Source organism: Eulemur rufifrons, chromosome 4 (assembly GCF_041146395.1).
Source record: "Eulemur rufifrons isolate Redbay chromosome 4, OSU_ERuf_1, whole genome shotgun sequence".
NCBI classification, from domain to species: domain Eukaryota; kingdom Metazoa; phylum Chordata; class Mammalia; order Primates; family Lemuridae; genus Eulemur; species Eulemur rufifrons.
This window is the reverse complement of record NC_090986.1, coordinates 10,166,071-10,193,336: the sequence shown is the minus strand read 5'-3', so window position 1 is coordinate 10,193,336 and position 27,266 is coordinate 10,166,071. Positions and strand designations below refer to the sequence as shown.

At 48.6% G+C, this 27,266-nt stretch overlaps 1 protein-coding gene across 7 annotated transcripts in view; it reads left to right on the top strand.

Moving 5' to 3' along the window:
• The first annotated feature begins 11,322 nt into the window (after positions 1 to 11,322).
• Positions 11,323 to 27,266, top strand: part of ATP11A (ATPase phospholipid transporting 11A) — a 149,238-nt gene continuing 133,294 nt past the window's right edge. For all 7 annotated transcript variants that reach the window (XR_011233480.1, XM_069467559.1, XM_069467558.1 and 4 more), the window contains exon 1: positions 11,323 to 11,607. Coding sequence is in view for 6 of the 7 variants with exons in the window: in XM_069467559.1 (XP_069323660.1) it covers positions 11,569 to 11,607 (39 nt within the window). In the remaining variant the exon portion in view is untranslated. The remainder of the gene's footprint in view (positions 11,608 to 27,266) is intronic.

The following is a 27,266-nucleotide window of genomic DNA, read 5'->3' as shown; positions in this document are numbered from 1 at the left end:
TGTTGCCAATGTCAGCCAACCTTCTGTTTTTCAAAATACCTAGTTCACCATTTTATTCATTTATTATATTCAGATCAGATCTAATCATTTGAAATCCTTTAATTTCCTTGTTTTGTTCTGGCTGCAAGTGCTATATTCAGAGCTGGTATTCAGTCAGTAACCCTGGTTCATCTGATGGGGTGATTACAGCTGGTGCCTGTTCATATGCTATTCTGGTTGTTAAATATTTGGAGTCTCTCTCCAGCTATATTAACTGGCAAATGTTGCCCCTAATGTAGTCTTAATAGATTAATAGTCCGGCTTTTTCCAGATCAAAATGGAGAGCTGGAAGACTGGGCCACGTTACCTTGTGTTGTGGGAGGAGCAGTAATCACTTCATGGAGGCTTTGGGAGATGACCTCAGGGTGGAGGGGGTTTGAGGGTCAGGCAAGTGTCTCGGGGTCAGAGTTGGAAGTGAAGCAGACACTATTCCAGCTTCAACCAACCCCCTGCTGGGATGCAACAAACATACAGGTCAGAATAATCAGAAACCAGAGCCTTCTCTGAAAGACAATATGGAATGCACAGTGCACCTGTCTTGTTGGCAGCATTGCCAAGGCATCGCTCCTGAGGCGGCTTTGAGACCCAGGGGCAAGTGGGATCTGGCTGGGGAAGCTCCGTGGTCATGGGTCCCAGGACACCTGTGCCATGCCATGCACTCACCCCATGCTTGTTATGCTGCAGGGAATGAAAATAAAGAATGACCTGGAGCACCTTACAATTTAGTTGGTGAAATAAGATTAAAACATCAAATAACATTGTCCATAGTCAAGCAGAATAGAATGAAATGATAGCAAACATGTATGTAATGGCACAGTTTCAAGAGCTTGACATATATAAACTCCTGTAATCTCACAATAATCCAGTGAAGCAAGGACCATCATTCCCCTAATTTGTAGATACGCAGCAGAGAGTACATAAAACTTATCCAATGTCTCACAGCTAGTGAGTGTGGCTGGAACAGTGTGGCTCCAGAGTCTGCAGTTGTAACGACCACAGTGACCCATCTCCTAATTACAGTACGCACTGTGAGTGCTGTAGATGCTTTGTGGAGAAACACTCAGTGCTGGCCATAGAATGGGGAAGGTGAATCCATCAGGGCTCTCCGTTACAAGCGACCGACTGCAATGAATCATGCTGTCTGAAGAGACAAGGAGAATTAACTAACTGGCGGATGTGGGGCTCACAGAGGTGGGGGAGGCTAGAAGGCCAGGATTAGAAAGTGGGCTCAGAATATTACCAGGAGAGGGTGGGGAGCGGAAGTCATGGTGTGGTCACACTGCAGGCAGGTCTGAACTGAGTCTGTGCTGCAAACACTCCCTTTGCCTTTGGGTCACTCATTCCGGAAGGAAAGCTGTGAGTCACATGCCCTACAGCAGGCCCCACTGCGAAGCAGGGATCTGAGCTGGGCCTTGGCAGGCAGAGGGGAAAGCATGACAGACAGTTGGCTGGGATGAGGGAAGCAGAGTTGGAGCGAGCAGGGTGGGTGTGGAGGCCACCAAGACACCTGTCCAGACAGGTGGTGGTTTGCACAGGCACTGGTGGTCACTTCAAGGTGTTACTTTGCAAAAACAGTGGTGATGTCCCTTCACTGAAGGAATTCACAAAAGCAGTGCAAGAGACAGATAATCAAGTAATTATAATTTAGCAGAAAAAGTGCTATGAGAAGACATACTGAGTGCCATGGGATACCTGTATTAGTTTTTTGTTGCCACGTAACAAATGATCAGACACCTGGATGCTTAAAACAACATGTATTTATTATTCACAGTTTCCATGGGTCAAGAGTCTGAGAATGGTTAGTGGGGTCCTCTGATCAGGGTCTCAGGAGGCTGAAATCGGAGTTTTGGCTGGGGCCATGGCCTCCTCCGAGGGTCAGGGTCGCCTTCCAAGCTCACTGGTTGTTGGCGGAATTCAGTTCCCTGCAGCTGCAGGACTGAGGTCCCTGCTTCTTGCTGCCTGCCCACTGGGAACTGTTCTCAGCTATTGGAGGCACCAGCTGCTCCCACCGTGTGGCCCTTCCCACCCTTCCCACATGCAGCAGTCTGAGGTTGCAGTGACCTAGGATGACGCCGGGGCACTCTCTAGCCTGGGCAATAGAAGGAGACCCTGTCTCAAAAGACAAACAAATAAGCAAACAAACAAACAAAGAAACAAAAAAACAGAAAGAAAGAAAACTAAGAAAATGAGAAGGGAGGCAATGATTATCTTCAAGGAAAAAAGTTGCATGAGAAAGGAAGTGCTGTCAAAATATGTGACAGAATTCAGTATTACAATAACATGATGTTACTATCAGGGAGTATCATGCAGACAAGACCTGCGGTAAACAAGCTGTGTGCTTCACCTTCCCTCTCAATCATGCTGCCCAAGTCCTTAAAAATCACACTATGAGCACATGATTTATAAATGCAGAAGGAGAAGCGAAGAGTTCAAGTGAATGCCTCTGCAGAGGAGGGTTTGGAGTGCGGGAGGTTGAAGACATCTGGCTATTAGCATAAGCCAGGGAGTTTTATCCTCTTTTAAAGCTATGCATTTCTTAGGCTAAAATTAAAATAAAATTTTTTGTATAAATGTAATGTTATTGTGATATAGAAAATAAACTCTAGGCGCTCCCCCCCCCCCAGATCATATAGAAGAAAATCAACCATTCTCTGCCTTTTTTCTTCTATTCCTGATTGGAATGCGCTTCTGATCCATCCAAATACTATCATCAAATCATACGGTAACTAATGTGGGAGACTTGGTCTGCCTGAGAACTGAACCAAGGCCTGAGAACCCATCTCTGAGTGGTCCTGACTCTCAGGGTGCCTTCAGGGACCTTGTGGGGTGTTCTCACTGGGGTGCCCTGGGTGTGTTCCGTGCAGAGGCTCCTGTCCAGGTGTCAGTCTCCAAAAGACACACCTTCCAGGGCTTCTTCCGTGGAGTGTGGCCTAGTTGGTCTGAAGGGAGGTCCCTTGTGACAGACACTGCAATGAGCTCAGAGCTCATGCCCAGGGTGGCTGTGTCATCACTCAGGGTGCTGTGTAGAGGCCATAGGAGGAGTGGTGGCCACGGCAGCAGCAGTTACAGCTATGCCATAGAGCTGGGAGGGCTGAGCATGTCTTGGCAATGCGAAAACACCACAGACTCTCCAGGGGGAGGGTGAGCTCTGCTGGACACTGCCACGGGAATGCAGCCACCAGGGGACAAGGTTTCCATACATCCAATGGAGGGGACCAAGAGGAAGTGAGAGAAAACACTTCCTGAGCATCCGCTGTGTCAGGCACCTGGTGGGCACTTTCTACAAGCCACATCACTTAGCGGTGGTCTCTCTGCTCCTCAGTGCTGACAACACCCACTGGGTCATCTCCCCCAAGCTAGGGAAACACGTCACACTTTCACAGTCTGTACCTCAGAGGCTTGGCCCATCTACAAGTCCCTCAAGATAACCCAACCTAGCCCCACCTTCCTGTGTGATGTTTGAAGAAGCTAAGTCCAGGGAGGTGGTGCTGGGTGGAGCCTTCCAGTGGTGGGCAAACGTCTCAGGCAGGACTGGAACCCAAGCCCTTTGGCTCCTTGGTCCCACGTGCTTCCCAGTTCAGCGCTACCTCCCGGGCCTTCCCCTTGATGGGGGCCATGTCTGTGGTTGTTGCAAAAAACAAGACTGCGTCTCTCTCTCTCTCTGACCTGCTAAGACAATTCTCCGAGTTCACCCCCTGGTCTCTGCCTTGGCTCTGGTTCTCTTGGAGTGGTGCAGCCACACACCCAGGCGTGGGAGGACACACAGAAGTAACCAGCCGTGGGCGTGGGAGGTGCCTCCTCCTCCCCCAGCCGCGTGCCCTGGTCATTGCAGGGCAAGCATAGCTGATGGGTGGTGTCAGGGATGTGACTGGAGGCCACGCCGGCTCAGTGGACACCAAGGGTCACTGGGTGTCTGGGGACAGAGGGGGCGGTGGGAGTGTCCAGCCGGGCTGGAGGACTGCCATCTTGCTTCCCGGAGGCTGAGGCCTACCTCACGTTCCATGTGTGGACAGGGGACTGTCCCGCCCTGGTCCTGGAGGGCAAGGCAGACCCAGGGCAGGGCCTTCCCTGGACAGGAGGGAGTTTTTTCCTGGGGAAAGGAAGCCAGGAAAGCCAGGAACACTCAGCGAGTGGAGCACGGGCACAGTGGGGCATCAACTCTCGCCCTCCTCAGGCTGCATCCCTGTCCTGTGGCCCAGCTCACTCAGTTCTCAGCACTCTGGGAAATGGGGCCCTGCTGGAGGACACAGGGCCTCTGCCTGACTGCAGCCATCCCTCTTCCCCTTCCACTCCACCCGAGTGTGCAGGGGTGTGAGGGGAGGTGGAGTCCTGGCCAGGAAGTGGGTGGGTGCGCAGGGACCAGCATCCCACCTCCCTCAGGTCTCCCTCCCCCTGCCCTGAGGTGAGGCTTAGCCCTGCGGACCAAACAATGGGTGAGTTAGGGCATAGTGAGAATGGGAGCTGGAATGACCTTAGTCAGGAGACTGGTGATGCATCCGAAAGCTGGCCGCCTCAGGAACCCACCTGTTGGCTGTCCTTAGGTCAGGAAACAGGAGCAGTGGAGCCCTAGACTGGTGTTTCCTCCAGGTGTCCCGGCAGTTTGGAGGAAGGATGTGTGTGGCGCCCGGCACACCGCCAGCACCAGTTCCTCCTTCCTCCTTAAAGTTACTTGAGCTGAATTCTACGTAGGAGTGTGTACCATATTGTGATGTTAACTGTGGTGAAATTGTGGGTTGCTAACACAACTATCTGTAGGGTCAGAGTTTGTATTCACATGTATTAGTGGGGCAGAAATTGGTTTGTTTTTAAGAGTTTTTCTTCTTAATGAGCTATGTCTTCTGAAATTGAAGTCCGGATAACTGAATATTAACATATAAAATGATTTTTGGTTCTGGAACCACTAAATTTTTTATGTTTTCTTTTTAATCTGGTAAAACATACATAACATAAAATTGACTATTTTAACCATTTTTAAATTCAGTGCCATTAAGCACAAACACATTGTTACATAACCATCACCACCACCAATCTCTAGGACTTTCTCATCGTCTCAAACTGAAGCTCCGTCCTCAGCCAACACCTCCTCATCACCCCTCCCCAGCCCCAGCACTCACTTTTGTACCAGGTGCCTACCTAGGATATGTGGAAATCATACAATGTTTATCCTTTTGAGTCTACCTTATTTCACTTAGCGTAATGTCTTCACATTTTTTACATACTCTTTTGGCTTTTTGATTGGACTTGGATAATTCCCAGTTATCTAAGAATATTTAAATATTCTTACAATTTACAATAGAAAAAAGATATTTTAAGGGAAACCATTTTATCTTTCTGTTTACAAAAGGGAAGGGATAAGAGTTTTTAGTTTTCCAAAAAGTGTCTGTAAGTGGAACATTTATTAAAATGATATTATGGAATATCCACATGACTTGCCTGAGCAAACGTGCAAATTACCTTTAATAATGTTAAATTTCTAATTACTTTCCAACTCATATTTTCGTCTTGTTTGCCTTGTTAGAGAGGAATAGCAATAGTCCATTGAAGTTCTGTTCAAATAAATGAGTACAACACATTTCTCTCCTTACTTTATCAGTAATTTTAAGCACCACAGAACTTAGTTGGTTTTTTTTCCTGAAAGAAAACTGGAATTAAAATCATTGATCCTTTAGAAAAATAAAACAAGAAGGGAGTATAAAAAATAACTAAGAAAAGAGAAAAGAATTCTTAAACATATTTTCCCTTTCTGTATTCTCACTAAAAAATAGCTAAGAGAAAATGGGACACTGAGAGGCAAAATTCATCCTGATTAGGCTCATTTTGGGACAAGCAACCACTTTCATGATTGTCCACAGTTAAGCAGGAAAAGGAGTATCTCTGTGTGATCTGGAGGAAGACCTCATTGTCCAGGGAAGACCTGAGAATGTGACGTGCCCCTGCGAGCTGCTCCTGCGTGGGAACACCTAGAGGAAGAGTTGATAAGAGGAAAAAGGCTCGGAGTGTCGGAGTGACAGAGGAGACAGGAACCTCAAAGATGCAGAATCCAAGAGCTCACAGGCTCCCCGGACAGGTGCTGAAGCAGCAAATGTGAAGCCCCTGCCCATCAAACCTGTGCATGACCAGGCCCCCCAGGATGCAGTGGGGGTTTTCATGGTAGAACTCGCACCAGCGCTGCCTGGAGGATTAGGTCTTGATAATTCTTTGAGACTGGCACTCATACTAGTCTCATATTTTGGATTAAGAATTACAATGAAATATAACTTATTCCATTTTTTTGTATGTGTATACTGACCAAATTAAACACAATTTTTAAAAGTAATTCAGCAACACTGACCCACACACTGCTCCCAGGCGTAGGGAGATGATGTTTTATCATCACATTCCAGGAGAAATGGTCTAGCAGAGATGGCGGATAACCTCAGGGACACTTTGAACCAAGGGACTCACTGTACATAGCATTCCTGCGCGGCTGCGGGCTTCATGCTGACTGCCCTGGGCTACCCACTTTTCCACTCTGCAGGTGCTCAACTTTCACACCCTCCCTTTATTTCGTTATATTACTACTCAGTGGCTAAAACAGCAATTGAGTATAGTTTAATTCTTTCACCATCTGTCGAGCAGCTGCGTGTACCAGGCGCCACGCTAAGCCTGAGGAGGAAAAGGATCACTGACCGTGGTCCTCCTAGTCAGCCTAAGTTCACACTCAGGGGAGACTGGCATTTGGACCAGTGCATCTAAGCTTGCTGTGTCTGGCAGCTTTTACAAAATACTGACGCTTGCATCTCACCCCAAGCCAATTGAATCAAAATGTCTGGGAGGGAGGTGTCTTTGGAAAGTGCTATTAAAAAAAAAATCGTAGATGGGTTTAATCTATAACCAGGTTTTAGAAATACTGTTTCGGAAAAATAACCAAGTGGGGCCATTAAGAGTGCTCAGGGAGGGACTAATTAATCATAGCTGAGCAGGAGCCCAGGACGAAGTAAGGAGAGATTGCATTTAAGTGTGACTAAACAGGAAGAGAGGATCTTGTGAAACAAATAAGGGATGGAGAAGAGAATTCCAGACAAAGGGGTCAGGGAGGCTGGAGAATGGCCTGTGGCAGGTGCAGGGAATAGTTTCTGCCACTGAAGAATCTGGGGCCAATCCATGGGGAGATAGCCGCCTAAATGGACCTGTGGGAACAGTGACCCAAGAGAGGTGTGTGCAGAATGTTCCAGGAGCGTGGAGGAGCAACAGTGCTCGCCTGAGGTGGCCAAGCTCCCCTGCCATCAGGTGATTGCTCTATCACCAGAAGATGACACCTGCTAATAATTCACACTTCCTGCTCTGCTTTCGGTAGTCAGTTTGTCATGTGCGGTCCTAGTGACAATGACTGTTTTAAACTGTCTTTGCAGGAAGGCCCCATTCCGCCTGCCTTATTTCTCACAAGTCTTTTTCTCTTAGGAATCTTGGATTCTCAAGGAATCCAAGATTCCTTGTCTCCACCTACATTGCCTGGAAGGTAGAGGGCAGGAGGCAGGACAGGTACTACTCTGTGTGTGGGAGGTGTGCTCTGAAGCACCTACCTACAAACCACCATCTTATTTAAGTTTTGGGGTCTGCACCCTGCCTGATGCCACCGCTCCAACGTTGTCAAGCAGCCACATTGCTAGCGGTCAGGGGTAGGTCCTGATCACCTGACACCAATTAAGGTAATTTCACCCCAAGACGCTTACTAGCTCAGGGGTTTGCTTAGCCCTGGCCTAAGCCAGTCATCTCAGCTGTTCTGCCACCCTCGTGGCTGACTGGCCAGGAAAGGGTACACAGTTTAACTGTCCAACTAGAGAGAAGTTTCTCTTTCCATATGGACGTGAGTGAAGAAATGTGTAGGCCCTGGAGTTTCTGGCAGTCATTTCACTCTTGGACTTACGGCGATAGGTGCCAACATATTCCATTACTGTTTACGTCAGTCTACAGTAGATCATTTCCAAAGACAACCTCTCCTAAATCCTCCCATCCCCTCTGTACAGGGCCTTCCTTCCATCAAGAAGTGGGGTCTATCTCCTGGCCCCTTGAATCTGGGCTGGCCTTAGAACTTATTCTCACCAACAGAATGTGGCACAAGTAAGGTTCTGAGGCTTCCAAATCTGGGCCTTGGGGGCTGCATCGTGTCCACTTTGACCCCCTTGGAGTCCAGCTGCCACGTGAAAGCTTATGCCGGACCACAGGATGATGACCATCCACAGGGAGAGAGACAGAGAGACCAGGCTGCCCCAGGTCTTCATCCACTCGGCTGAGACACTGGACACGGGACTAGTGCCTAGTCCCAGTCCAGGCCCCAGAAGAACGCAGCCGTGTGACCAATCCCAGCTAACTCCAGGTGGGACACAACCATCTCACCAGTTCCACAGCATCCTGAGAAATAACAACTCATTGTGGTGGTTTGTTACACAGCAAAGAATAACTGATTTACAGGGTGTCTTAGGCTGTGATAACAAAATATCTTAGATGGTAATTTATAAATAACAGAAATTTATTTCTCCCAGTTCTGAAGGCTAGGAAATCCAAGATCAAGGTGCCACCAGATTTGGTGTCTGACAAGGGCTCTCTGCTTTACAGATGGCACCTACTATGTGTCCTCGCATGGCAGAAGGGGCAGGCAGGCTCCCTGCAACCTCTTGTAAAAGGGCACTGATCCCACTCCTAGTCACCTCCAGTAGGCACCCCCCCTCAGTATTATTGTATTGGGGAGTAAGTTTCAGCATAGTATTTTGGGGGCAGGGAGGGACAAAAAACATTCAGACCACAGCACAGGGTGAGTTGGATTTTCTGTTATTTTAATAAAGTCCTAACTGATTTGTTTTTGTAGGTTTAGAGTTAAGATGCTGACCTATGTTAGAAATAGGAAATCCAACACATCTGGCTTAAATAAAGATATTTATTATCTCTCATAACAAGAAACTCCCAGGCAGGGCAGCAACAGGACTGGTTAATGGCCCAGTGGTGTCACTGGGGATCCATGCTCTTCCTGTCTCTTGTGAGACCACCCCAGTGGGAAGATGCTCCTTAGGCCACGTCCTCTCAGGGCTGCAAGGTGGCTGCCAAGCACAGGTGTAGCACTGGAACAACAACATCCAGCAGGAAAAAAGTAGCATTTCCTCCTTACGTTCCTCCTTAAGAGCGAGAAAATCTTTCCCAAACAGCCCCCAGCAGGCTTCTTCTCGGGGTTCACTGACTTGAGCTTGTTTGAAGCCAATCACTGGAAACAGAAAAGAGCTACTAAGATTTGCTAACCAGAATCAGCATTTAGCCCTGGCCATGTAGAGTGTGCACACCTCCACCAAGACAGCTTTCTGCCCCCAAGCACACACACGGCAAGGCTGCAGCATGGACAAACCCCAGTGTCTATCACAGCACGAAAAGCAATGAACACTTACAGCTGTATGAAACAATGCTCCTGACAGACACGCAGCCTTTGTTCAGCCACCTTATGTAACTTCTGCCTGGGTGCCCCTACCCCCAGTGTCTCAGTTTGCAAGGTAGAAGCTTAGTCAAAATCCGGCTCTAGCAGTCCAGGTAGAAGGCACTCTTGGGAGGGGATGTGGGAGAAAGTTTGACGAAGGGACTGTTTGCTGTAGTGTGGCCATGGTTCAAGGAACCATCAAAGGTTGCTGTCACCTAGGGACCAGCAAAAGTGGAGGCTGACATCACTGCCAGCCCTTATGAGCTGTGGGGCAGAGAAATACTGTTCCCAGAGCTTGGCATTGGTCAATGCAATGGGAAGGTGCCCACTGAGAACTGTCAGAGAGGCACACCGACACCGCCAGACCCATGGTGAGGCCAGGAATGAAAGGGGGAGAAGTGCCCCAGTCTCCACGCCTCGGATCCGCAGCTGGTGCCTCTGCTGGTGAGAATACTGCGGACTCTCAGCCTTGGAGAGGAGGGCAGAGAGTAGATTGGGATGGAAAATCAATGAGTTAGCTGAGCTAAACCAGGAGCGTTTTACTGTTTACTCACTATTACTGTTCACTAGTGTTCATTTCCAGTCATCTAAAGTGCCCACAACCACCGAGAACAGTCTTGCTCAATTGCTTCCTAACGCCCAGACAGAAACGTGTTCCTGACAGGCCACCGAGGTATTGTTATGCCTCTCTGGCTTCACCAGGGATTATCTGTGGCAGCAATAAGGGAGTTGGAGACAAAGTACATCCACTAACTCAAGGCTGACTGAGGAGCAGAGCAGAGAGAGTTTGTTACACCAAGCGTGTCACTCAGGGACAACAAACATTCCCGGGATTGAGAGCGGTCCCTCCAGTGGTTCAAAGCCAGCAGCAAAGCCTGCGCCTCTCCCTGGGGCCCCAACTGCGCACCTGCGGGGTGGGCTGGGCCTCCTGGCAGCCGGCGGGGCGGAGCCTGGGGGCGCCGGGTCTAGGATAACAGGTTCACCACCCCCACGCCGCCCGCCTAGTTAAAAGTATCTTCCACTGTGGCAGCTCATAGGACAAAGGGCCAGGGGCTTGGGCCTAGGGGTCCGCTGGGTTTCAAAGCGGAGCAAAGATCCCAAGTGGGGAGACCCTGTCCGTACCTTCCCTCCACCCCTGAGGGGCTGCGACCCTGGGCAGCCACCTGAGGAATGTCCCTGCCGTCCCTCCACCCGCAGAGCAGGAGCCACGGCGCGTGGCGGGCGAGTGCCACGCATTGGGACGTGACCCAGTCACTGCTTAGCGGGTATCCCTCATCCGGACCCTGGCTACCCGCCACAAGTCCCTGCGGCCACCTCCCCACCCCCACCGCACTCCCACCGCCGCCGGGCCTTCCAGGTGCAGAATAAAAGTTTTCGGGCCAGAGCCGGAGAGAGGTGCCGGGACCCGGCGGAGGCTTCGGCGAGGCGATTGCCGGCCCGGGTCCCCCCAGTGCACAGCGCACAGTCCCTGCCACGCCCTGCGCCTTCGCCTTGGGAGGCGGAAGCAACAGGGAGTCCCTACCCCGCGGCCTCAGCCCCCGCCGCGAGGGTCCGGGCCCCGGCGGGGGCGGCGGCGCCGGCGGCGCGAGGGGGCAGGGCCGTGGCGCGCGCCTGAGAGCTGAGCCGCGGCGCCCGGGGCGGGGGCTGCGGGCCGCGGGGCGCATGCTCACAGCGCTGGTGACGTGCGCGCCCAGAGCCGCGGCGGGGCCCAGAGGCCGGCTCCAGAGGGGCGGCGGGCCGAGGAGGCGGAGACACGCGGGGAGAGCGCGCAGGCTCTGCCGCGGGCTGGTGCGCTCCAGCGGCCGCCGACAGGGCAGCCCGACGGGGGAGCGGGCGCCGAGCGCGGGCGCGGCCGCCGACCGGCAACCTCGCAGCCGCCGAGCGGCCAGCAGCGTGCGGGCCGGACCCAGCGGCCGCCGGGCCGGGTGGGCATGAGCGCGGAGGGGCCCCAGCCGCCCCCCGCACCTCACGGCGCGCCCCGGCCCTGACCTGAGCGGGGGTCGCGGCCGAACTCGGGCCGGCGAGCCCATGGGCGCACCGAGCCGAGCGCGGGGGCGCTGAACGGCGGAGCGGGCGCGGCCGGGGGAGCCATGGACTGCAGCCTCGTGCGGACGCTCGTGCACAGATACGTGAGTGCGGCGGGGACCCGGGGCGGGCGTCCTCGGGGCCCTGGAGACCAGACGCGGCCCCCGACCCTGTTCCCAGCCGAGCCCCAGGGTCCCCTGAGGGCTCTGGCGGCCTCGTGACACTGACCGCCTCCCGGGGACGAGCACGATGCTGGGGCGGGGCCACTCAGAGTTTGTCCCCTCGGGCTTCGGACGGGGTCTTGACTGCACACTTTCAGCCCCTTCCCCGGGCCCCACTTGGTCTCCGTTCACAACCATCCCACGTCCCCCCTCCACCTCCCGTTCTCTGACCGTCCCTCCTGAGAGCCGGGGCTGGGATTGGAGCTGTCCCGGTAGACTAGCCGTCCCCAGAGAGCTCTGGGACTCCGCGCAGGGCCCAGGTCAGGGGACGTACGTTCAGTTGCAACTTCCCCGCTGTCATGTCTACATGAGGATCTAGGGATTGGGAGGAAGTGTTATACTTCTACAGAAAATGCCAGTGATTTTGTTTGTTTTTTAAATACCACTGGAGGATTCAGAAGTTAAGTTTGGAATTTTTCTTTTTTTTTTTTTTTTGCCTGAAAATAACCAATCAGATCACAAGTCTGTGGTGGTTTTGGGTTCCTCTGGACTCCACTGCTTCAGTGGTGACCGAGTGGAGAGATCAGGAGGGAAGACTTGGAGGGGAAGTTGGTTTTGTTTCACAGCAGAGGAGGCAAAACTGGAACTCAGTGTGTGGCAGCAGTCGCTGGCCTTAGGTATAAAAAGGGGTGTGTGTGTATGCACAAGAGAAAGAAAACTGTCCCTGAGGATAGTGTTTCCTTGCCACTGTCTTTAACAAAAGGCATCATTGTTCCCTTTTGGCTGACTGTCCGTGGTCAGTCACAGGTCTGAGAAGTTCACGCACCAGGGCTTGGTACTGGAAGAGGGCATCATTATGGGAACTTTGTTTTTTCCTGGTATAGGAATTACCTTAGGCAGACTTAATATTCATGAGCGTTTTCTAAATAGGAGACTTTGGCCAGAGATATGTTTCTTTTTATCCAGGGGGAATGCCAGAATCAATGCTTTGCCCTGAATTTATTCACTAACCAAAAGACTCAGAGAGTCCAGGGAATTTGTGTGCACATTAGGGGTAATTTCCTGACAGTGAGGAAGCCTTAGGCAGGTCAGCCTGCTTTCATTAAAGTGGAGCGAACTTGGCCTTGGTGATTCTGGATAGGGAAGGGCTTAGCCTGCAAGAGTCTTGTGTTATTCCCTCACTGACACTTGAGCCCCTAAAGTCCACGTTATAACCTGAGTGCTAAACATCAGGTGACACTTTTGTTCCTCTACAGTAATCCCATAGAAAATCCAGTAGCAGTTACTGCAGGTAACCAGATTGGTAAGAGAAGTGCTTTGTTGGTAGGAGCTTTCTGTTCTCAGCTGTGTGATGCAGTAAATGTGGGTCCCTAGGCAAGTTATTTTCATGCCTCGGTTTTTTCAAAGGGAAATGGGAAAAGGAAGGATGGAACTAGCAGTTTTTTTAAATGCACTCACTGTTTTTCTAATTAATTCAGTTCTCTTCTAACTCTAACACTCTGTGATAAAAGGGAGGGTCAAACTGAAGGGAATAACGTGCAGAAATGAGAGGTGGGCAGGTTGTCTGTCCTCTGCCCCTGTGGAGACTTTCCCTGGTGGCCTTACCTTCCCACCCAGCTCCTGACCTGCATCCATCCCATGGGGCAAACATATGTCTCATTTTGGTGCTTTTACTAACACACTTCCTCCAGGCCTTGCTGTTTCATGTTACATAGATCTATATAAATTTTTGTGTAGTTTACATTTTGTATTGCCCTTTGCTATATTATTATACTACCGACATCACATTTTTTTCTCAAAACTAAGAGATAAATATTCATTAATGAACTTTTCCAGCACATACGTTATTTGATAATGTCCCTGGAAGGCAAGTTATGAGATATTGTTTTTTCTATTTTCTCATTCCACATTCTTTTTTGTTTGCTTTGTTTTTGCAGTGTACTCATCTGGCTGTTTCACCAGAGTCACACACAAAACCATTCATTTCTATGATTTTAAACTCATGTCTATTTCCAGAAACAGTCATGATCTGTTTTCCTGTAATTTGGTTATCTTCCAATATGTAGGACTAAATTATATTTCCTTTTGCTAGAGAAAAAAGAGTCGGGGATTGAATATTCATATTTCTTTGTTTCCTTATATGACTTATTTTATAAACATGAATAAATATACTCTGTTCCCTTCTAGTGTTCACAGAGTAAGAATTCCTGGGACAAAGAAAACTTCCAGCTTCTGATGCATGAGGGCTGCCCAAAGAGAAGGAAGTCCAGTCCTTGGAAAATACTGCTATAGATGCTTTATTCTAGGTTAACTCCAGAGAGACAAAATAGGCAAGTAAATGAGAGATTCTGTTGCAGGTTAGGACATTATGCTCCAAACTGTGTGATACTGGTTGTTTGGTTGTTTAATGGACTCAGGCTGTGTAGAGATACTTTGTATTTATAAATGGCAGGTGCTCACGGACCATCAGGTGGTATATGTACCATGATGTAGTTTATGTATCAGGAGATAGTTTGTTTGACCTATACGTTGTCACTGTTATCTTCTTTTTAGAGGTGTGAGGTAGAAAACATAGGTTTAGGCAGTTTAAAATCTGAGAGAGACCAGCACAGCCTTATGGAGTAGCCTGCAGGTTCCACAGGCTGCCTGAGTGAACCACCCGCCTGCACGCTTTTTAGCTATGCAGCCTTGGACAGTGGCTTAGCTTTTATTCTGCCTCAGTTTTCTCATCTGAGGATAACATTAGTCCTCATTTCATAGAGTCGTGGGGAGGATTGAATGAGCTAAGACAGGTAAAGAGCTGAGAATGGCACCTGGCTCCGAGGAGGTGCTCAGAAGTTCATTCCTGGGTACTGGCACCATGGGTGGGTTGCCTGGGGACAGAGCCCACACGCGTCTGCTGTTTCTGTTGGTTGGTTGGCCAACAGCCAGCAGGGGACCTTGGGTTGCGTTGAGAGGTAACCAAGGCCCTGATATTAAGCAGCGTAGGGCCCAGGCCAGGTTCAAAAAACTTTAAAATAAGATGTGGACAAAAGGGGGGAATTGTGAGCTAAAATAAAATCTTAAGGCATTCTCCTACCGGCTGACTGAATGGACCCCCTCCTGGCCAAGGGGATACCCTAAAACTGAATTGCCTGCCAGGAGCCAGAAGCCATGAGGAGGGAGGTCAGACATGCCTCATCATGCCCCCTCCCGTCTTACAAATATCCAAATATCCTTTGTAACACATTGACAGTCCTAAGTATGTGCAAGACAAACCTACAGGTCCCCAATTTACACAACAAATAATTGTCTGTGGTTTGTCTCTGATTAACTGGACCTCCTTATCTTAAAACATTCCAAGCCTTTAGACAGAGCTTCATGTCTTTATCCAGTTACAAGTCAAAGAGTCTTTAAACCCATCTATAACTTGTAAGCCCTCCCCGCCCCTTCGAGATGGCCCACCTTTTTGGCCAAACCAATGTATGCCTTCCACGTATTGATTTATGACTTTACCTGTAATCCCTGTCTCCCTGAAATGTATAAAACCAAACTGTAACCCAACCGCAGCCAGTCCATTTGCTCAAGGCTTCTTGGACGTGGCTCCAGGTCATGGTCCTCAAATATGGCTTAGAATAAACCTCTCTAAATTAAAAAAAAAAACCCAAAAACTAAAAAACCAAGATGTGGTCAAATTCTGCAGTCCAGGCAGGAAGGGTGTGGGCCACACTTGGCCATACGATCTCTGTAAGGGTGAGCATCCCAGGCTGGGTAGCCTCGCTGGCCAGCACTTCCCGCCCCTCTCCCCTTCCACGAGTCATATTTAGGGGATTTGGTTTTTCTTCAAAGTTCTGTGGGTCAAGAGAGCTTAATTTTGTTGTGGCTGTGTGATCTGTTTCTGATGATTCAGCCTGGATATTGTTTGTTGGTTTTGTTCTGCTGCCTTCAAAATTTCTTCTTTGGTCTCTCTCACAAGTTTGCTTCCAGCATATTTCTAACACCTAAAGTAGCAAACTTTGAAAAATCTGAAGGCTTTCCTTGCTGACAGCAGATATTTATTTGTAAGACAAGCTGTTTGTTACGTTAGAATTTTCTTTATAAGTGAAACATAAACATTTTTGGTCCCTGAGAACTTCAAGCATTGCTATGTTAGAATGCTTTAAGTCTTCTAAAAAGTTCAGCCATTTATAATGCACACATATGTGTCTACTTTTCTTTATTTTATTACCAAATGGTTTGCAATGTGACCGTCAGTGTTTACCTATGAGCTTGCTTGTTTTGAAAGACAGCCTTATTCTTTTGACTTGGTCATACCAGCTCTTGTTTCAGAAACATAAAAATGCTAATTTTGGAGTTGCTTTCCTGAATACAGCATTGGACGATACAGAGGGGGCCTCCTTTGTTGTTCAGCTCTGGAGTCTATACCCCAGGACCACTAAGTTAAGCCACTTTAACCACCAGGGTTTCAGGTGTTTGGAATAAGCCTATCCTTAGGAGTATAATCGAAGACTGCTGCATGGTCCGTCTCCAGCAGTGTGGTGGCAAGTCCACAGCACGGACGCAGAAAGCTTTTGTAATTAACAGATACTTAACCAGGCAGCACATCAGGTCCTTGACCAAGCTTCTTTCCTGTCTTCAGGGGCTCCCGTGCTCCACTGGACACTTTAAAGCAATCTGCCCCATGCATAATTTAACCTTTATGTTCCAGCTATTATGTTAAATTCTTTTTCGTTGTTGTGTGGAACCTTACTGAATGCCTGCTTACCAGGAACAAATGATCTGAGATGCTTCTATTCTGGCCAGACAGTAAGTTTAGTGATAACCCAGGAGAAAGAAGTTCATATTCTTGGGTCTTGCTACGTAGTCACCTAAATTTCTGGGGAAGAGAACACTGTCTTTCTTTTAAATTAGTTAAAATTGCACTGAATCCACCAACAAACATACGTACTTGCTTCACTACACAGGAAATCCTCTATTGACAGATGTGTTGGGTTCTGAGACCTAAAATACAAATTGTTCTTTGGTGCCTGGACCATATATTCAATAGAAACAGGGTTAATAAATGATTCACAAGTCTCTGACTTATAAATGTTTTGTAAACCATATTAAACGCAGGTAAAAATGCTATATATTTGCAATGAAAATGAATATCCAGCAATTTTTACAGCACTAGAAATTCAACAAGATTGAGTAAGGGATTATTTTTCTTTCACTTGGATGTTGTTATCTGAGAAAAACAAAATAGTAGATCCCGGAGGGTCAGGGGTGAGGCACAGAGTCTAGCAGACCTGCCCCTGGCCTCGCAGCCCTGGGCCAGCCAGCTGGCTCCCCCGCCCCACCACGATCTCGGACTGTGAGTGGAGATTGTTAACAGTGCCCACCCAGTGGGTCCTGTCCTGTCCAAAGGGGACGCGGGCTGGTGCTCAGTGGGTGCCCCATGTGAGGGGTGTCTTTGTTGCACGTGGATATCTGCCTCTGCGAGGCTGTGTTCCTGGGCTTCTCGGGGAGGCTGCTCCTCCCCTTGGCCTTTTTCAAATGTCCCACACCCGCTTCCTCTTCATAGGAGATCGGAGAGGAGACCTTGCCTACCCCTCGTGGAAACAGTGGGCACTGGCAGTTCGCGCCCTTCTGTGTGCCTTCCTGCTCTTGCCTTCCTCTTGGTGTGGGGCTGGTGACCCTGTCCTGACAGAGGCCGCGGTAGCATGTCTCCTCCCCAGGTGACATCATCACCTGCGTGTGTACCTGCTGACAGCTCCCTTTTCCAGGGGACAAAATGCATTCCCTTCTGGTCACTCCACTTATTTTTTTCCTTCCAGCTAATTTTTTTAACGGCTTGTCTGATGTAGCCCGCCCATCTTTCCTTCTCCTATCTTGTCTTTTCCCACTTGGGAAGGTAAGACTTGTCACTAACCAAGGGCTCTGTCACCTCTGGTGTCCCAAGGAGTCCCCCCTCTGGCCTTGTGCTCCACCCCGAGCACTCAGTGACACACTGGTGGACATGTCCATGTGCCAGACAGGACAGAGAGACTGAGTCCCTGTCTCGCGGACCATGCATGGGGGTGGTGGAGGCAGGTGGTGAAGGATCGTGGTGAGCTGTGCTGGCTGTGCTAGAAGGTGACAGTGTTGAGAAAGAGAGTGGAACCCGCTGTGAGTTTGGACCTGGTCAGGTTAGCAGGCCTGGCAGGGCAAGGACGTGAGGGGAAGGATTGGCCTGGCAGGGGTCTGGCAGTGTGTCCAGCAGAGAGGCAGGCCAGGCAGTCACCTTTGGTAGCCCTAAGGCCTCTCCTGCCTGGGGGCCACCCGCCATGGGCTCCACCCTCCCAGGTCACCCTGCCTCAGCCCTATGCCTATGCCTCTCTCCGTTCTTTTCCGTACCTTCTTCCCGGGAGGAGACCTTGACCACTTCTACACGCCATGCGTCCCACGTGTGTGTCTGTATTCCAGCTTCTCCCTGTGTGCCTGGAACAGTTCCTGGCACCGAATTGGAACTCAGAAAACAGCTGCTGAATGAGTGATTACAGCTCTTACCACTATTGTTAACAATATTAGTAACATGAAGAAGTTGCCCTTGGGTGATTCTGAAGGGAGCTTCACAGTACTTCCGAGGACTTGAGTGATTAACGGCGGTCTTTTAAAATCACATTTAATGTTACTTCAAATTTTTGAACTCTCTTTCTTTGGTTCATTTCATAAAGTCATAAAAATGTGGAAATGGACAGAGCACTGGGGGCATCTGGTCCTTCAAGTTAGGTCGCGAGACCATCGCCTTCTGGGATCCACACCTCTGATGGGGTGTCTTGACTCGGTGGAAGCCTCCGTGTGGAGCATTTCTCTGTATTATGACACGGGGCCCTTCCTGTGTGTCATGGGCTAATACTGCAATAACGGGGCTTGCCGGATTTGTTCCTTTTTTCTTGCATCTGTTCCTTCTACCACGTGGCCTGGAAAGGCGAGAACTGCAGAGTTCTCAAGGCCTCTTGATAGTTTAAAACTATTATTATTTTAAAACGATTAGTTCTTGAGAACTAAACTGCATAATCCCTTGAAGTACTACGCAGACTTTTTGCATACATGCACTTTACTTTCTGAGCAAGAGTTTCTCAATTTTTGTTAGACATTCGAAAGTGGGACGTTCCTGCCCCAGGTAAGGCTGGCCTGTGCCCTGGAGCCCTTGAGTGTTAGAACTGGCCCCTGAAGTGGCTGCACTGACCCCCTCAAGGGCCTTAAAACTATTTGAATTCTTGCCAACATTTAAATACAGGTGACTGCACATAAATATCCTCACTTCCCCACATTTTTAAAAGTCATACGATCTGGCAGGACTGGCCGGGCCATTTCCCCGATGACCCTTCCGCGGGGCAGCAGCCACTTGGGGAGATCTGGGCTGCCCTCCGGACAGACCTGAGCTCCTGGCTCCTTGTGACCCCCTCCCGCCCGCCCAAGGAGGACACAGGTTTTTCTGGTTTTGCTTGACACTTGAATACCAAGCATACTGTGCACACGCATGTTGTGTTTCAGGTTCCCTAATCATGCCTTGCTTGCTCCAAACTCTTGTCCCTTGGTGTGTTTTCTGTTTACCATGACTGTAGGAGCAACTTCTACTCACTACACGTCCTGAGAAGAAAGCCCTTTCAGCTGTAGCTGCAGGAGGGTGTGGGGCTCCCTCAGGCTGGGGTGCAGGGTCCTTAGCAGCATCTTGGGCTTTCTCTGCCACCTTTTGCCTTTGTCACCTGGGCCCACACTGGGCGAAGTTTGCCAGCCCCATGTGCCCGTTAATTACTGGTTGCCTTTTTAACCCAGCCCTTTAGATATTTTCTCAACATTGTTTTAAGTGATGTGAGGAGGAACTGATTTTCTATGGATAAAAATTATATACTTCTCCCTTTGCATTCACATTGAGGCATTTGTCAATAATGTATTTTTACTTATCTGCAATTGCCTTTCCGTATGGTTTTTCCATCACTTGCAACTCAGTCCTTCTTGAGGATGAAGAAAACTTAGACGAATATATTTTCAAATTTTTATTCTCTTTCTATTGGCAAAGTGTTTCCCATTTTCCTATGATTTTATTTTATTTTTTATGGGTTTCAGAACCAGATCACTTCTTGGAAGGCATGTTAAAAGACTTACAATTTGGACCAGAGAATAAGTCGCTTTTTCCTGGGAGACAGCCTCATGCCACACATTACTTGGTGTCAGGATTTCCACCGGCTGTCACTGTGGTGTTGAAGGAGCATCTGTTGGCTGCACTTTGGGTTGGTGGGCCATTGTAAAATTTGCACAGTACAGTTTGTGTATTTTATGGGTAAAAAAATTGTAACAAAGATAGGCTGCCACTGGTGAGAAATGTTTTAACTTCCGTTCGTTTTACTTTGGCTGAGCTGTGACCAACATGCATTGCACAGGCTGTGTGATTGGTGGAGGCCTGAGCTAACCAGGACCTTGGCCACGACGGTCTTCTAGACTGGGTCCCTGCACGGTTCCTGGACAGCAGCCCCTTGGCAAGTCTGCTCTGGGCGAGTCACTTACCCTCCAGAGGCAGCTGTAAGATGAGACTGATGACACTTGTTGTCTCTGCTTCCCTGGTGGTTAGGATCAGATGAACCCTCATCTCTGTGCATGAGAATAATCTGTGTGTTGTAAAGTGCTGTAAAAACATCTCAGGAAAGGGCTGTCATTTTTTTGTGCATATCTCATGTGACAAAGGTAATTTTTTGGGGGGGCGGGCTCAGGAAGCGAATGAAAATGAGATCATTTTTCCTGGTTGAAAGATAAAAGATTTTGAAGAGAAGTTTCGTTAGTTGTGAAAAAGACTATTTGATCGAAGACCAGTAACTGATGGGACGAATGTGCAGCCTTGCTGGGGGGCATCTCTAGCCTGGGTCTGCTGCTCCGGCCCCACCCAAAAGGAAGGGAGCAAAGGAGAGGCTGAGGTGGTGCAGACACCGACGTGCCACATGGGGGAGGACAGAGCCGCCCTCCACAAGTCAGACAGGCCGGCCCTTTCCCACAGTCTCACTCGGTCTTCACAGCGACCCTGGAGAAGCGCTGGGTCCAATCCATCGGGAGACAGCTGGGCCCTGCTCCCGCTTCCCTGGGCTGGGTGGATGTGGAGTGGCCTTTCCGTCTGCTCTGCCCTGATCCCACCTGTGTGTGTCCTGCAGGGCTCGTCCATGCCGAGGGTGACCTGATGCCCACGCTGCCCAGCTCAGCCCAGGGCCCCAGCATAATTAATAACGATCGTCAGTGTCCCCTTTCACCCACAGAAGTGCCCCAATTGGGATAAGAATTTTTATGCCCATTACATGGCCACTCTACCTACGTGGTGTGACCCCAGGGCCTGTGACTCTCCTGCCTTGCCATGAGGGGCCACAGCGACTTAGGGACTGGTCAGCTGTGCCAGGTGTCTCGGGCGATGCTTCAGAAACACCTTCCTCTCCCCTACCTTGGCGAGTTTATCTCTACGCATGCCTTCAGAGATCAGCTTTCCCCTCATCCTTGTGTAATCAACAAGACCCTTCAAGGTCAGCAGTTGGGAAAAGAGATGAGATTTAGCTGAGCCATTGAGGAGACTGGCCCATCTGTAGGTGGCTAGACCCTTTTCAGGAGCACCTGGGAGGCAGCAGTGGGCCCGTGAACTTGAGGGTGGGTGTTCTCTGGCGCCTTAAGCAGTTCCTTGCAGAGAAGTTAGAGTCCACCTGCGGTCATCTCCTCCGCCCTTTCTCCGATTACAGCCACGCGCCCTCTCCCTCCCTGGGGGACCCGTCCCACCCAGGAGAGAACTCTAGGGTGCTGTTCAGAAATCGCAGCATATTAATATTGTTGATGCATACGTATAAACATGTATCTGTGCTCATCATTCAGTATTAGGCACAATTAGTATCTTAAAGGCATTTTGGTAGTGTTTGGTATTTGGTGGTAAGCTATGTTTATTTTCAGTTAAAGATAAAAAGGTCGTAGAATGCAGGGGAAAAACAATCTTCTACCCTTTGAGAAAAAACTTACCAAGTTTGCCTGACTCTGAAATGCTGAGAATTACAGAGATGTTGAAGAAAGTGCCCAGAGTAGGATCTGGTACATAGCAGATGTTCAGCAAATTGATTTTTTTCCTATAAAAAAATCAGTTGTAACACATTTATAATCCCAGACGTAGACACAGTTGTAGGCAGGTTCAACATTACCCTTTTCCTCTGAGTGTTCCCCTCACGGGAGCCATGTTTGTGTCTCATCGTCTGGCGGACAGTGTTGGATAGCGCTGTTGACAGGGCCTGGGTTACCAAGCTGATTATAAGTAAGTGCACTTGTGCCTGAGAAGACAGATGCAGGCTCGCTGGTAGCGATCCCTCCTCTTCCCTGAGTGCTTAAAAACGCCCCATGTACGAACTATGTGAGCACCTAGCAGAGAGAGCCGCGTCTTTGTGGGAGGCTATTGCTGGGGCGTGCTCACTTTGGGGGCAGAGATTCCATAGGCCTGCAGATGCCCCAAGGAGCCTGGGCCTCCTGACTTACTCAGGAAGGGTCCTCGTGGTCGGGCTTCACCTCCCTCCTCCCCACTTCCCGTAAGGTGTGGACGTTTACCTGCATGTCACTGGCTGCCTCCTCTTTCTTTGTGATAGACTCCCATTTCTCAGGGCTGTCTTCACCCTGCCTGTGTCTGTCCCCTCACATCAGCACGGTTCAGAAAAAGAAACCAGCCTCGTGGAGACCATGTGGTCTGAGGCCTTGCCCCAAGGATGGGACTGTGTGCATGGTCCCTGTGCCCGGCGCCTCGACAGATTGCGTGAGGTGAGGTCACCAGCCAGTGAACGTGTGGATTGGAGATCGTGTCAGCACACAGGCTTGATTATTCAGAAAGTAGGTGCTAAGAATGTGACTAAGGAAAGATAATTTTTATGAAAAATTGACATATTGTTTGTGACATGGTTCTCTGAGATGCTTGTTGCTGAGTCTGTAAACTTGTGTGGTTCTGTTGTTGTCGTTTAAGCACTAGCATCTTAAACTTAAAGCTATGGTGTGTACTGTGTAATCTCCAGAGCTTGGGCTGCTCTTATGAGGTACCAGAGACTATGCAGCTTAAATAGCAGAAGCTCACTTCTCTCAGTTCTGGAGGCTGCAAGTCTGAGATCGGCACTGTTGGTGCTGGTTCTGGTAAGACTCCGCCTTCCACTGTGTCTTCACTGAGAGATCTGCTCCTCCTCCTTTTCCTACAAGGACACCAATTCTACCTGATTAGGACCCCACCCTTATGACCTCATCGAATCTTAATTACCCCCTAAAAGCCAGGTCTTCAGATGCAGGCATGCAGGGGTCAGGGGTAAGCATGTGACTTTGGGACTTGTTCAGCCCATCCAGTAAATGTAGGTACCCTGGGTCCCGAATATTCAGACAGATGGGAAATGCCAAAGAGGGCAGTTTGAAAAAGCACATTGTTTGCTTACTGCTTTATCAAATAATTACAAAAGCATTATTCCACAAAATCTGGAAAGACACAACATAAAGTAAATATTTAGTGGGAATGAATAGATTATTTTTTTTAATTGTAAAACAGAGTTAAGCAATTGGCCATTATCAGGCGTAGTAGACCGGTTTCCATGATTTGATCAGGTTTAAGGTCGTGTCTGTTTATATCTTCTTCTCTTTCCTTCTTTCCTTTTTTCCTGGAAGGGCTGGAAGGGGAGTGGAGGTTGGTATTAAAACAATGTTATAATGTATTGTTTTGGTTTTTGCATTATAATCCAAATACACAGCATCTGGCCTGTTGACAAGACAGATGTTAGGGTTCACATCACCAAACTGGCTTGGGCATGTCTCTCTGTGAACTAGGAGGCTGCCGGGTAATGATCCAATTCTCAGTAAGTGCAGTTGTTCTTAGGGACTTCTTACCCTGGTGGCACACCTCCATGCAGGGTGACTTTTTACCTTTGGCAAAACTGGAATGTGATAGTTGGAAGTTGAACTGGAAATATGAGTTAGCGTAATGGGGACCTGTTATCTCTGCAGTGACCCGTAGCAGTAGAGTCACAACCTGGCAGGTCAGTGCCATGTCACCCACACATCAGCCGCCTTGTGTGAGTTTCTGCACCAGCTATTGTCTAATTTTCTGTGTTAGGTTTTTTTGTTTGTTTTGTTTTTTGCTTAGGTGATTATAAGCACATATCAGAAATGATAAGACGGTGTTCATCTTTTGATCAGGAGTCAGTATGGTCTCTGGCGATTGTTGGAAGAATTCTAGATACTTTTCACTCCCACTAAAAGCACAAGGCCAGGTGGTTCTAGCACTAAACAGAAACCATGAGTGATGCTGAGTTAAAGCCGGAGCCCAGGAGACTCCTTCCACCCACAGCATTGTTTTGTCTGCAGATGTCCTCGGGACATGAGCCCCTGATGCTGCAGGTCTCGAGTTTGTATTTAGGGGCCCTTGAGGGTCTGGGAGGTGGGTGGGGTGTCCTTCCTGCCTCTGTACCTGCCCAGACTCGGGAGCAGCCAACCGTTTCCTTCAGTCCTCTTGGATGTGCGTGGGCCACGACTGCTTGGGAAGGAGGCGGCTGCTTAAATAATTAATTCATCTCCTGCTTCAGAGAAAAGAGGATTTCCTCCAGCCTATTTTCAGCAGAGGATTAGGGACAGTGCAGTTCTGCCCAGGACTGCCATCTAGGCTCCTGTGAGGTGGCTCCGGGGCTCAGGGACTGCCTGTTGGCTGTGGAAATGTGATGGAATCTCAGGGTGACCGCCCATGTGGGGGACGTGAGATTTGAGAGTGACCAGACCTGGGGTCATCAGCCACTTCCAGATGAAATGCCTCATGCACCTGTGGGGTGACCTAAATTGTCGTTTCTCTCTAGAAAATCTGTTGAAGTAGTTGTTTTAATTCAGATAAATGTTGATAAACCATTAAAATATTCGGAAACCATAAAAGTCTGGACATGCATTTTTTTCATTAATCACCGAAGTAAGCTGGGGTAATTGTCATGGTTGTTGGAGTCCCTCTTAGTCCTCATTTCTGATATAAATTCATTTCACCATTTCTGTGATACGAAGTGGGAATAAAATGTGCATGCTCTTGGCATCCTGCAGAGGTAAACCCATCGAGAATCTTAGAAAGAAAGGCAAGTGGTGTACTTGGCACACACGAGGTGCTCAGCAATTGGTATTCATGAAACATTCCTTAAGTACCTGCTGTATGCACTGAGGATCCAGTGGGGAGCAAAACACACAGACCTACCGCTGTCCCAGAGCCCACGTTTGGTGTGGCTATGTGGCACCACAGTAGATTTATTGGCAATTTTTTTTTTGTGGCAAAACATATGTAACGTAAAATTTACCGTTTTACCCATTGTTAAGGGTACAGTTCTGTGGCATCAAGCACTGTTGTGCAACCATCACCACCATCACTTCCAGAACTTTTTTATCGTTACAGACTGAAACTGACTTACAGGCAGTTTTAAGTAGTTTGTTCTAAATTTGATATTGTGTATCTTGCTTTTTTGGGAACACTTTTTTTTTTTTAATCAATGAAAAAGATCTTAACAGAGTAATGAGAAGACTTATTGAAACCTAAGCACCAATTAAATTTTAATGGATCGTAGACTAAGGTAGGATGATTTTTTTTCTTTTAAATAATTGGCAATGGTAAGCTTCTTGAATGTGAGGATTCATTTGTGATTTATGTTTTGTTTGATGTGCACTGAGAGCCACAAGAATTGTGATTCCTGTTCCAGAGAAGAAAATCTGGCATTTTGTCTTAGAGTAAATAATACTTTAGTAAAAAGAGACAAAATATCCTGAAAGTTATGTTTAGTTGACAGTACATTTAAATAATACAGCTCATAATAATGTTTGCTTAATGATGTTATACAGTTACATGGCTTTTTGCAAAGTGCATTTATAAGAAATTATAATAAAGGCATTTTATGTGAAAGTTTTCTTCCTGCAGCTCTGTTCTGCCAATTGCTTAGTGTGAATATGAATTCTCTTTCAGTTAGTCTAAAACATCTATTTTTTACTATCTAAAAAATTATTAAATAGATTGATTAAATTTAAAATCACATGAGTATTTTCCAATGAAATTGTTGGTTTGGTGAGAAAAATCTCTGTTGTTTCTTCCCTACAGATGTGAGATTCTTTTGTTTTTATGTTGAAATAATACTGTGATTTCATAAATTGCTCTGTTGCTTTTTAAAAGGACAGCATGGTTTTAAAAGCTGTAAATTCCCTTATTATTAATAGGAAACTTAATTATAAAATTGAATAATTATATCTCTTAAATAGTTGGGCTCATTAAGAAACCACAACTGTAACATTAAGTTGGCAAGAGGCCCTATTTGGCAGGCAATCTTTGAAGGTGACAGAAAAGTAAAACTTCAAATAAAGGGAGTATAATGACTTTTCCTTAGCACCCTGACAATTTTAGTTCATTAAAAAATGGGTTGACGTTGGTTTCTATCAATTTATCACCCTTGCAAGTTTCAGAGGTGACTTTGGGTCTGATGGGCAGTTTCTTCTATGTGCAGAGGCCTCTGTTTGCCACGTGGACGTGGCTTTTTCTCTGGGAGTCTGCACGCTGCTCTGAGAACTTGTCCCAGCCCTGCCCAGACGAGCCTACAACTTGGGTTGTCTTCCCTAAGGGCTCTTGACCTATGCCCAGAACTCATCTAGGGTGGGTTCTGTGTAGATCAGAAATATTTATTTTACTATTTTAATGGGCCTGGTCGGGGAAGAGAGAGCAGTTTGGTTCGTGTGTTGACTTAAAACACGGCTGGGCGGCTGGGCTGTGCAGAGCAGACCCCGAGGGACAGGTGCAAAGTATTTATCAGGGACCCAGGCATGAAGGGAAGCAACAGGAAGCAGCCAGGCTGGGGGAATCGGATGTCACCAGCCAGCCGTGAGGGGTGCAGCCTGTCATGGGGCCCAAGTGCACTCACAGCCAGGCTCTATCTGCAGACGGGGCAGCCCACCATGGCATGCCTGCAGATGGGCTGTGTGCCTTTCTGCCACTGACCAGCCCTGCAAGAGCTGACTGCTGAGGCTGCTGCTGCCCACGTCCCTGAAGCTGGGCAGCAGAGGGCCCAGGAGTGCACATGCCTCCGGCCCGTGGTTAGTGCCCACCTTGCTGTTTCCTGGAGCTGGGACCAGGGCTGTGGGGAAGACCTGGAAGTTCTTGGTGCTGGGTGTCAGACGGCCAGCTCACTTAGCATCACCATGTCCCTCCATGTAACGGGGACAATCAGCTGTGATCTGTGGTCATGATTTAGTCCTACAGGTGTGGTCGTGCTTATTCTTTGCAGATGTATGGGGGACCATGACTCTAAAGTTACACCTATGGGCTCTTTTGGAAAGACACCTTCTAAGGCCAGCATGTCCCCCCTCCACAAACTCTAAAGTAAATTAGCACCATGAGCAAGTGTCACCATTTGTGCACAACTCTGGAGTCAAGTCATTTCACGAGCAAACCAGCTTTTCCATCAGGATGTGATAAACGAGGATCAGGCAGGGCACTGCTGCTCCCCAGAAAACATGCACCCCTGGCTTGTCCCTTCTCTTAGCAATCAGGATGGAGGCAGGGCTTTAGGAGGGAGGCCAAGGCCCCACAAGCCTAGCAGGAGCAGGTCCAGCAGGAGTGCCTG